General features: G+C 41.8%; 1 protein-coding gene across 1 annotated transcript in view; it reads right to left on the reverse strand.

The window, feature by feature from the left end:
• LOC128017572 (neurexin-2-like) overlaps positions 1-13,061 on the reverse strand; it is a 341,885-nt gene that overhangs the window by 239,497 nt on the left and 89,327 nt on the right. Inside the window, exon 3 of the mRNA XM_052602977.1 lies at positions 5,045-5,062. Coding sequence (XP_052458937.1) covers positions 5,045-5,062 — 18 coding nt within the window. The remainder of the gene's footprint in view (positions 1-5,044; positions 5,063-13,061) is intronic.

Genomic DNA, 13,061 nt, shown 5'->3' on the forward strand with positions numbered 1-13,061 from the left:
AACATTATGTATGCATCTGTGACCGCAGGTTAAAGTATCCCATGTCCCTGTGAGCTGCATTAAACCGTGTGTAGATGCATGTAAATGACTCTTCTAATGCAGCTTCTGTGCTTCCTCTGCACTGCAAATAAAACTTTTGTTAATACTGATTTAATATGCTTGGTCACAATCCAAATGCAACAATATGACTAACAATATGTAAAAATTTACATAAAACTTGATGGAAATGATTAATTTCTATAACTGCTGTGAACTGACCACACGGCCCTTACAAAAATTAACCATATATTAACCATAGTTTAACCATGGTATTTGTAGTAAATCTGTGGTTATACAAATGGTGGTCAACACGCCAAAAAACCATGGGTTACTACAGTTTTACTATAATAAAACCATGGTTATTTTTCGTAAGAAGAATATGAAACAATGCAGGTGTCAGCTATTGACAGTAGTTCTTAAGATACCAGCACAATCACACACTGAAAAACATCATCTAATTATTGTTATAGATAAAATCCCAGAATAGAGATATCATTTTTTGTAAATATCGCACACCCCTTATTTAATTTATTTCATTGCTATAATAATTTATTAATAATAATTGTGTAAATTAATATAATAATTCATACTTTTGACTTTTGCATTTTCTTAACAATGGTTTACAGGCTGAAATGTAAAGATGTAAAGATCATTTTTTTAACTTGTGTCTGAAGTGTAAGTTATGCTTTTCACACTAATGGCACAGCTTGATATGGTACTACAGACATTGGCCTACCGCTCATATGGTACTCCTTCTATTTGTGCAGGTCTTAAAAAGTCTTCAGTTTGAGTTTAAAGTCCTGCAGAACCCTGCTTCACTAACGCTGCCTGCTGATTGGACGCCTCAGGTCTGCTGTAGTCACATGGTCTCTCTGCTCTTCTTCAAGTGACACGTCATGTGTTTGTGAAGCTTCGCTCTCTCTCTGGTCACACTGATGTGGAGGGTATCATCAGCACCATCACACAGACGGAGCTACAGAGTGCTGCAGCAGTGCATTATGGGAAGATAGAACAGATCAATACAAGTCAATCCAGTCATGAATGGGCAACTACTTCAAGAGGTCAATAATTATTCCTAAAGGTCAGTGAGTATTTGAAAAGCCCCTCAGTGTGACCAAGCCTCCACACACAGATTCACAGCTGCTGGTGTATAAGTGACCAACACACGGCTGGATCAATGAATTATCAATACTATGATCAGCTGAGGTCTCCTCATTTCTACACAGAACCACAGCGACCCGTTTCATCTGTACATCACACGAACCCATCGCACACAAAATGAGAAAAACTCTCTGGAGAATGTTTAGAAATAATCCATAATCTGGTTTAGTTGATCCACTCTAATCTGTGATAACTGCAAACTTTAATCTCATATCTACAGAGGACATCAGCCTTCCATTTTACAGCCAAGAGAGGAGGAAATATCCCAGATCCTCCAGCCGTCATGAGGTTTAATCCCGAATGTTCCAGAGGGAACGATCATTATATCTGGGATGGGGCAGATAAGGACAGCAGCCGATCGGCAGATCTACAGTCAGACAAACAAACCAATCATCCGTGACCAGAAGAAACAGCTTTCTGCTTCCAGAAGCTCTGAATCTCTGCAGAACTAACAGCACCAATGCTTCAAACTCATTCCAGACCAATCAGAGTTCACGCACGCGGTCAGGAAACACAGGTGACAGGTTTGGGAGCAGAACGGGGTCACGGCGTTCCCGGCTCATCCATCTGTGGGGCTTTTCTGTGGCAGACGAGAGCCTCCTTCCCCACGGGCTCCTGAGAGACGCTCGATCTCACCACAGCTTCTGAAGACCCCGTCAGAGACCCTAATTACACCAGCCCCTGAAAACAGGGCGTCCAGGACCCCAATCTGGCTCGAGCACGGCCGTGTCCATTCACTCTCTCATAAGAACAGCAGGTTATCTAACATTAATCACTGCCAGTGTCCCCGTCCACATCCCTGTGACAACATCTGAAAGAAGCACGCCTCACAGCTCTCACATTATTCACTGTCTGGTCATTTATAGAGCAGGACCTGAATCACGGTTGTGTGTATTTACTGAGCATAATCCTACTCCTTCTCGCAGGTTCTGTGCTTGTGATGCGGTGACAGATGACCGAATGTGTTGCCAATTTAAACAGTGAAGTGACTTTAAACCATTCAAGTGCAAAAAGAGCTCTGTTTGGTGCCCTATTGTGAGGAAACGTTCAAATACACACAAAATTAGGTCAAAATGCCTGTCTTAGCGAGTATTCACGTAAACGGTTGATTTGTATTAATCATAGAAGGGAATGAGATGCATGCGTGAGGTCTTAAAGAGACAGCAACGCAAATAAATCTGCATCTTGTTATTGTTTTTGTTTGTGCTATTGCTTGTCCTTTATTTATTTGTTCTTATTTCATTACTTTTTTAGTTCAAATGAACTGCTTTCTGGGTTTGAGTGTGTGTGGTCCATGGGAATCATCACAAATGATCTCATAATCTCATACACTCTCGCCCTCGTGGTAATCTGTGTGAAATGTTTCTGAAGAATGCTGGGAACCAAGCATCACTGGCACCCATTGACCTTCATTATATGGTCTAATAACAAAGAAATAAAATCTAAAGAGTACAGATTAAAGTCAAGTCAGCTTTATTTCTAAAGCACTGTCCAGATTGTTTCAGAGCATCTTTGCCGTGTTAAACAGGACAACAGAGACTCGATGAGGCAAACCAAGCATCTGCTTGAGCCACAATGAAACAGAAACCTGCTCTGCCTCTGAATTATTACAATTATTATAATGCACTTCATTTATTTTCATAAAGATGCAGATACAACTCTCTGTAGTTTTGTATTTTAATTTAGTAAAGCTGCTTTGGATAAAAACATCAGCCGACTGCATAAATGCAGATGTAATGAAAGTCTTTTTGAAGATGATCAGACTTATTTAAGTAAAGCTAGATTAACAAGCGGATCCAGGTCAGAATCTGATGACTTGTTGCAGGTTTAGTTCATTGATAGATAATCGGTCAGGATCACTCATCTGTAGCGGTCATACTAATCACTGGATAAGAGATCAGCACTGGCCTGAATCCCTCAGTTCTTCAGTGTCTGTGTTCGTCTCGCTCTCTGTCTGTATCTGAGAGATCATTCTTCACGCAGCAGATGCTCTACAGGGTCTGACCGGTTCTGTGGACCGTCGATCATCTCCAGGTCAGCGCTGAGATCTCCAGTCTCGACTCTTCCTGACTGACCCACACAACACGCTTCAGACCTCTCTTCACAGACTCAGAGAACGAGAAGAGTCTGGAGTCCTGATGTACTGATGTGTAAAGACACACACGTCTGCATCATTCACTCTCTCGTCCCGTCTCTTCACGACTCAATCACTACTGCCATGTTCTCAGACCGCTGTTCTGGCTGAACATGATCACTGTTCTCTCTTCTGGTCTTTTGTACTTGAATCTGTTTGAAACATTTGTTTACTTCATGCTGTTTAATCCAGCATTGTTTTATTGTTTTTAAATGTTCTTCTTGTTATTTGGAAAAAGTTGTTAAAGGGATGATTGATTGCGACTTCACTTTTTTAACAGTAGTTAGTGTGTTATGTTGCTGTTTGAGCATCAGCAGCTCTGAAAGTTCAATGCAAACGGAGTCTTTCAAACTTTATTTGTCTACAGCACCAGCTGGTGAGGGACGACAACGAGCTTCTTCCGGGGTCCGTTACGCCCCCGGGAACATGTAAGAAAGGTAAACAATAAAAAAACAGAAAAACGCCTTTCTCTGCAAGCATGTGAGAAAATGATCTGATCTCTAGGACGGGGTTCTTGTTATAATATTACCACCCGTTAATCTGAAGGTGTCCTCCCACAGAGCTCAAGAGACAGCAGTGTACTCGTTCTGACACATGACAGGAGTTCACGGAGAACATGTTCTGTCATCGGCTGCACAGCCCAACACAAACCATCATTAAGAGCCTCAGAGCAGACAAGAGAGGAGGGGATTTATCTGATTTTAAATGGGGGGAGGGGTGCACAGTAACTCATTATCATTTAAAGAGACATACACCAGAACAGGTTGTGTGGGCAGAGCTGTTTTTGACAAGGCAGGAAGGGTGTTGATCACACAGCTATTAAGGGTTTTAAAGCTAAACATTTCACGTAGACCCTAATAATCATGCCATTGTGGAAAATGTTAATCCGATGAGCCCTTTAAAATTGTTATTAAGAAGAAAAGGCTTAATATTTTTGTAACATAATTCAATATTGTGATAAAAGTTTTAATTATTGTAAAATGAAAATTGATATGCACGAAAAGGAAACTGAATAGTGCTGAAGCTTCAGCTCAGACGATAATGGAAATTACACAATTATCAGATTTGTGTAAATCAAGTTGAAAACACCGTCTGGAAACATGTGGATAACACCCATGAAGCTCCTGCCAATGAAGCGTGTTCTGCCATCATCATCAGCTCACACACACACACACACACACACACACATCTCCTCTGTTGCCATAGCGACATGCCTCCTGAGGCATGCTGGGTAGAGAGGGGTAATCCACCAGCAGCGTCCTGATAGAGGGAAAACATCCAGATACCTGTGCCTTATCCCCAAACACACACCTGAGAGAAGCACAGCGCCATCAATTACACAGACAAATCCAGCCTGCAGGGGAATTATGGGTAAATACATCTGGCCCTCGACGGACGCGAGCGAGTTTCTGTCAGACGCCAGAGTGACACCATGAGGAGGGTTTAACCTTCAGCGTACGGGATGAGAACAACCTTCACACGACAGAGCGGGATGCCATAAAACAACACTGAGCCCTGCCAATTCAACTGACCGAAAGTACAAATCAAACCAACTCATCAGAAGAAAAAGACAACAAGGAAGAGTACATCTCATTTCGCAGCAAATCAAAGCCCCCAGAAGTCACCAAAACCGCAGTCCAATCTGAGAGCGGCCGACACCAATCCTCACCATCACACAGCTTCAGTAACGGGTAATGATCAGCCGCTTACCTTCCACCGCGTACTCTTCTGTTCCCGGACAGCACCGAGGAGAGAGAGAGAGAGGAAGACAGCGTTAGTGCTTCACAGTCATACATCTCACAATCACACATCAATCTTTCACTGGAGAACTGATCCGCTCAAAGCCAGCGAGCAAGAAAAGATTTCAAGTGTGAGAAACATGAGAGCAGCAGTGTAAGACAACAGCAGATCTGAGTTTCACATTAAAGCGTGTTTCACACGGGTCAAACGCTCGTCCTGCCGCAGCTCATTAGAGCCGCTTCTACTTCAGCGCTCCGCTCGCTCTCGCCCCAGATTCATCAGTGTCTAGTTGTGATATTGACCTGAGACATGTTTAACAGCACAGCTGAATTAGGTTAATTACCACAAAACTGTTGGCAAGAACCTTCAGGAGAACATGACTCCAACACAGCCAACACGAGGCAGATTGCTCACAGTCACCGGCCGAGTGAATCTGGATCGGCTCTGGTTTACTGCTCCGATCCGGATCAGAGCCTCGTCACAGATCCACGTCCACTTCTGACTCAAATCTGACTGACCCCTTCCCTTCTTGTGACAATATCTAAAGATGTGTTCTTTTGTGTTCTGCTGAGGGCAGCAAGTTAGTATCCCTTCCAGTCTTTACTGAGCAGACTCTTTAGATGAAGGAAACAGAGATCTGAGCAGATCTAGACGGAAATAAAAGACATACATGTATATATCATTAAAACAGAACAAATCAACACTTATTATTCTATTCATTACTAAGGGATGAGCGATGACATCAGCTGAAGCCAATGATCACAGCAGAGTTATGTCACGGATGAATCGTGCATCTAATAAAGCTTTAAGATCTGAAATCATAACGAGCTCTTAATGATTCTTAATTTAGCAGACACTCCACATACAGTACAGTCGCTGTTGAACACAGCAGCGCATCTGAAGAGATGTAAACCAGAGCAAATAAACCAGATCTCTAAATATTCAGTGCTCAGGGCTGTCACAGGAAGAAGAGAAAACACTGGTCAATTATTCATTTTCATAAATCTGGCTGTCTCCCTCCCGCTATTAAGATTTCATGACGTGAGAGTGTTTAGAGCTCAGTGTGGCTTCTGGACTGGAAACATGACAAGAACCAGCACAAACCTGACTTCAGGAGGACCAAACTCAGACGGATCAATCACTTCAACATCTGTGGAGTTTACATCGAAGCGGTCAAGAAGATCCAGAACAGACTCAGAGTCATTTTCATTTTAACCCTAATATTTGACAGACAAATAAAGGATGTGGTCAAAGGCTGTTCTGATCAATTTATTAAATTGTGACACGCATTTATTTCATCAAGACTCGATCACACAATGCACTTTATTTTTGGGATCTTCTGTCTCACATCTTCAGTGGTAATGTGATTCTGCTTCCTCTCATACAGGAAACAGTTTCAGGTCGTACTGTTTGTCTACACCTACATCACGACGCTCACGTCTCATTAATAATGGCTGGACCGTGCAGCGGTCACCATCTGGACAGAGAGAGAACAGAAGAACAGGCTGATGTTTCTCTCTCCACACATCCCTTTTTAAGATGAACGCAAATGAATACTGTATGTCACACCACACACGAGTGAGAAACTGTTTCATTACGTGAACACTATAGCTTTGCCTGTTATTATAGACTGTTAGAGATGTACGGAGCATTCATGGGTTTTTGTCCTAAATCACATTCTATTCAAACACAACGCTCTGAAGAGGGTCAGAAACAGGACCGAAAATAGACTATTACTTCTCAATTATGATCTGAAGAATCTTAATAACATTATAAGTGGACCTCAGAGAACAGTACAAGATTATAAAAAGGCAGTTCATGACCCATTTAAAGATGACATTTTGAAGTAGAAAGAATAGAGAAGTATTTTCTAATAACCTTTATTTACAACTTTGAAACATGAATCTGAGCTCTACAGGCCAGGGATGGTCAAAAGCACAGCAAACAGCGCTCATATCTGCTTCAGATCACATTTAGATGTTATATGTGAGTATTTTCTCATTCATATTCTCCCGGTGAATTCACTCGAGGACAATCAGACACTCCAGAGATCGACGGCATCTCCAGAGAAACCTGAACGATGTCTTCAGAGAGCCTCATCACCGCAGGCGATTAACAGCAGGAGCACAAGTGTGATCTGAAGGTGTAAATCACACTCGACAGATCTCCAGAGCTTCCTCCGCTGGAGAACATCAGCAGCAGAAGAGACTCACAGGCTTGAGAACTAATGCTTGAGGAATCATTGTGTGTGGACTCTCTCTTTATTTCCCTCCTGAGGAAAACACCCAGATGAAGCTTACCATGACAGCTTGTACATCTAACGTCCATCATATTACTCCTGATCCACAGATCCCTGACCTCAGAGTGACCGCCCTCAGCGGCTCCCGTCAGATTCTGGCTCCTCAGAAGGGTGTTCTGCTCTGATATTAGGGCACATCTTAAAATAGACACAAAGCCCAAATATAATGAGGGCACAGAGACTTCATGACCTGCTGGTGGCCAGAAAACCTCGTACGGTAAAGGATAGACTGCTGATAAATGAACACACTCTCTCATAGTGTGTGTGTGTGTGAGTGTGTGAGAGAGAGAGAGAGAGAGACTGTGTGTGTGTGTGTGTGTGTGTGTGTGAGAGAGAGAGAGAGACTGTGTGTGTGTGTGTGTGTGTGAGAGAGAGAGAGTGAGTGAGTGAGTGTGTGTGTGTGTGAGAGAGAGAGAGAGAGAGACTGTGTGTGTGTGTGTGTGTGAGAGAGAGAGAGAGAGAGAGAGACTGTGTGTGTGTGTGTTTGTCCAGGTCACAGTCTCCTCACAGTGGTCCTGATGGCACTGACTGACCTGCATCACTCCATCATCTTCTGTCCTCATGCACCTGTTGGCCATCACTGCTCACACACAGCACAGGTGTCATGAAATGCAAAATCTAAATGTCCCAAATGTCAAACAACCAACAGTTTGTTTCGTTCATCGTCACGTTTCGAGGCATGGAAATTTCGCCACAATAACATACTTTTGAAAGTCCAGTGTTCAGCTGATCTTGATTAGCAATGTCTTTCTTCTCTCGTGAGGGTTTGGAGCCATGCATCTTTGTTTCCAGTCTGAGGCTGAGACTAGTTAACACCCACTGTCACTTATACCAATGATGGAGATAAGCACGGGTAGAATAGCTAAATACTCTGGACAGCGTTGCTATTGTGTGATTATACTGTAGTGCAATAGGTAGCACTTCAATGTTAATGTTGAATCAAGACTAGTTAGCTCATAATTTTTAATTGAAATGGTTTAATAACAGTTAACTGAGATTTTAAATGTAACAACCTTGGTGTTTTCTTAGACAGTCGGCTCACTCTTGAGAAACACGTCTCGGTTGTTGCCTCTAGCTTTCTCCAGCTCCTCTTACTCTTAAATATTAAGCTTTGTCTGCCTGAAAGACCTCCTGAGACAGCTGTTCATGCGTTTATCACTTCTCGATTGGACTATTGCAACTCTTTGTATTATGGCATCTCAAAGTCCCAAGTAGCTCGTTTACAATTGGTCCAAAATGCAGCAGCCAAATTTCTTAAAAAAGGCCACAAATAAGATCCTGCCACCCCTTGCTGCGAGCTCTTCATTAGCTTCCTGTTAACTCTAGGATACATTTTTAAATGATCTTATTTGTCTATAAATGTAAATCTCACTCTGCGTTACCTATCATATTTGCTGCATCCTCACAACCCTTCCAGAGATTTAAGATCTAGTAATCAAACCTACTTCTGTTCCCTGTACAAGGCTGAAACGCAGAGGAGCTTTCTCTGAGACTGCTCTAGACTGGGGAGCAGTCTGTCATCACCCCTTACAGCTGATACGTCTTTATTGGATTTTAAATCACTTTTGAAAACTCACTTGTTTTCTGAAGCCTTTGCAAATTGATGTTGTGTAAATATATGATCCATATGTTGTACAGCACTCTGGTCTGTCATGTGATTGTTTTAAATGTGTTTTATAAATAAAATAACTGGAACTAAAGAACTAGTATTTCATTATGGATGCAAACCCATGGGTTACAAAATGGATGAAGTATGGTAAAACATATACAGTTGAATGAACACAGCATGTAAGTGAAATATTACCAAAGAGAGAGACCAAAACGCCAAAATCCAATCTTGAATAAAAGTGTAATGTATTTCTGTGATGCTCCGCTGTATTTTATTGTCACATGATCTTCAGAAATCAGAATAATATGATGATTTACTGCTCAAGACTCACATTACTGATTATTATCAGTGTTGAACACAGTTGTGCTGCTCAATATTTCTGTGGAAACCATGTTAAGCTTGTGTAAAAAAGAAAAAAAAAGAAAAAACTTAATCACAGGAATAACATTTTACAAAATATTACAATAGAAAAGGGTTATTTTAAATTGTAATTCATCACTGTCTGTACTGTATTTTTGATCAAATAAAAGCAGCCCTAGTGAGTAGAAGAGACTTGTGTAATATATACATACACAGACCTGAAATACAGAGAAATACCGTCTTAATGCAGAGAATATGAGTCTGAGCACCGCGTTCCACATTAGAACAAAACTACAGTCTAGCTTCATGTGAATTCAACCCAGTCTGACAAAAATAAAGGAACAGAAGTCCAGACACCATTGATTGAAACCCTGAGTGTGGTCGGTCGATTACAGAACAAGCCGTGAAGACGTTTGAGAGGATCCAGACCTTCACTGTCAGAGAACATCAGTGTTATTACTCTCCATGATCATCAGGAGCACAGACTCCATTCATTACAAACAGCTGTAGAAACACTGAAACCTACACAAGACATAGAAAGAGTTCACAGAGGGTTCTTCAACACTTTAACCATCCACCAAATATTATTGCCCATATTATTACGGTTTTATTTTATCCCATTACCATAATTCAAGTGCAACACAGAGAGAGTCTTGCAGATGCATCTTGTTTCAAGGATGTCTGGATGAAGACAAAGCTATTCATTAATAAATAGCATGTGTTTATATTCTACATTCTATATGACTACTTCACGTGGTTTGTCGCTGTTAAACTGTGATAAAGACTTCCTGTTGTTCAGCTCAGATTGTCCAGTGTGGATCTGTCCTTCGTGTCACGGTAAGCACATCTAATGCTCTCAGACAGACACAGTGACAGTCTGACAGGAGAGAACGGTGACCTCTGCACACGCTTCTGAATAAAGATCTGCTCACCCAAACACAGGAGCGCTGGAGATCAGCAGATGTCATGCTCCTCTATCACGGATCTACACACTGAAACATAACTGTCTTTATTTAGCTGCAGATTCAACACTCCTTGTTTTTCTGCATTTAACTGAAGAATACAACAGCAGCATACACATAGGGTGAGGAAATAATGACATGAGGTTTATTTAGTGGATGACCTGTTCCTTTCAAACATCTCCCAAATGACATGAAACACAAAGATGAGCAGAAGATCAGGAAACATCTACAGGACGCTTCGTCTGTGGTCCAGGTGACTGTGTTATTCTGCTCCTCGGTTCAAACGGATGATTCGATTTCCTCTCATCTAGCTATTTTAGCTCAAATGAAAAATGAATTTATGCAATCATGAAGAGATTGATTTTTATGTAACTCTGAAATCCAATCAGTTTTCCCCCAGAGACGGAGAATTAGCGTCTGCTCTGTAGGAGCTCGATGCTCTAATATCTTATGAAACAGGACACTGCTGTATTTATAATGTCTAACAGCAGCTCTTACACAACACACACTCTGATGCTCTGAAATGCACTCTTCTCAGACAGATGTGGGCATCTCCGTGTCTGGGCATCTGGGGGTAATTATAGAGCACAGATGTAATTGCGGAGGTTTGTCGAAGAATGTGATTCTGGCGTAACGCTGGAGCGTCACCATGGAAACACGGCTAAAAGCCTCGGACCGGAGCTCACGTGGCACTCCTAGAACATTATTAGTGTGAATAATGGACTAATTACTGCTGATGTTTGTGCCCACTGGCCGTCTGCAGGAACTAACCGCGACTGGCACATCATAGCTAGAAATCTGCATTTGGAAGCAGACGACGAGCGTTTGGTTCACGTGAATCTGTATGTTTGTGTTCAATCAATCACCATCCGCTCGGCTCTCGTCTGCAGCATCTCAGAGTCAAAACACGTCACCCCGCATCAGCCCCCTCCGTAACCCCGCCTCCTGCTGTGACTGACAGGTGTCTTCACCAACAGTGACAAACACCTTTGGCAGCCTTTCAGCTTCTGCCCCAAACAGCCGAGGATGCTCAAACAATCTGCCTGCCTGTGTTTGTTTGGAAAGCTTGAGATCTCTGTATCTCTCAGCTGTAAATAATACAAATCACATATCACTCTCATCCCATCCCAGAAAATCTTTCTACAGATTACAGCTCAACACAGGCCAAATCTCATCTAATCCATCAATGTTGAACACAGTTGTGCTGCACAATAATTCTGTGGAAACTGTGATGCATTTTATTTTTCAGGATTCACAGAGAATAGAAAGTTCAAAATAACAGCATTTATTTGAAACAGAAACCTTGTGTGATGTTACAAAAGTTCTTGTTTCAAATAAATGCTGTTATTTTGAACTTTTCTATTCTCTGTGAATCCTGAAAAATAAAATAGTTATCACAGTTTCAAAGAAATATTGAGCAGCACAACTGTGTTCAACATTGATAATAATCAATGAAATTGATTGAGAAATTATTCTTGAGCAGTAAATCATCATATTTGCTGATTTCTGAAGATCATGTGACACTGAAGACTGGAGGAATGATGCTAAAAATACAGCGCAGCATCACAGAAATACATTACACTTTAACAGAGATTCACACAGAACACAGCTTATAATTATATTTACATTGGAATAATATTTCACAATTTGTACTGTATTTTTGATCAAATAGACACAGCCCTGGTGAGCAGAAAAATTTAAATTATTTCAAACTTTTAGAAATAGCATTTTCTTTTCATAAATACCATTTAATTAGATTAGTGTGAAACAGATCAATGATGTAAAAGAGTTTCATTCTTATAGTTAGACATTACAGTAAGTCTGGACATGAAATTAATGCAGCAAGGTCAGTGAGTCGGCAGATGTTGTGCTGTTCGCATCTCTCACTGACGGGCAGCATCTGCACTAGAGCTGATTTCACAGTCTGATCGATATACATAAACACGTCTTTATCTGCCGGCCTCCACTGGCAGGATCTTCAAGGGTGAGCCGTGACTTTGGTCCTCACATGAACACAGAAAGTGTGAGAGATGAGACGCAGTGAGGAGCACCTGACAGTTCATCAATGCTGTTCGCATATTAGTATTGACAGAAGCAGCGGTGTGGGAGGGGCGGGGCTTATCGCCACAGACCAATCAGATGGAGACAGAGCAGGGCAGTGCTTTATCTCATAGATACAACGAGATCAGATGGGCAGACACGACGGAGGTAAAGAGTAAACTAAAATAGCTTCTCATAGCAATAGATATGAATGTGGTTCATCTTAAAGAACAGCGATGAAAATTAAATCTAATCAGATCCATAATCTTTCCAGCCTGGATTACTGCAATGATTTCAGACCTGTGATCGACCGCTCCTCATCTGACCTGACCCCTCCTGAACACTCACCTGAACACTCTCCTGAACATTCACTCTCCTGAACACTAACTCTCCTGAACACACACTCACCTGATCACTCACCTGAACACTCACTCACCTGATCACTCTCCTGAACACTCACTCACCTGAACATCCTCCTGAACACCCCTCTGAACACCCTCCTGATCACTCACTCTCCTGAACACTCACCTGAACACACACTCTCCTGAACACTCACTCACCTTAACACTCTCTCTGCTGAACACTCACTCTCCTTAACACTCTCTCTCCTTAACACTCTCTCTCCTGAACACTCTCTCTCCTGAACACTCTCTCTCCTGAACACTCACTCACCTGATCACTCACCTGATCACTCTCCTGAACACTCACTCTCCTGAA

Source organism: Carassius gibelio, chromosome A7 (genome assembly GCF_023724105.1).
Source record: "Carassius gibelio isolate Cgi1373 ecotype wild population from Czech Republic chromosome A7, carGib1.2-hapl.c, whole genome shotgun sequence".
Lineage (NCBI taxonomy): Eukaryota > Metazoa > Chordata > Actinopteri > Cypriniformes > Cyprinidae > Carassius > Carassius gibelio.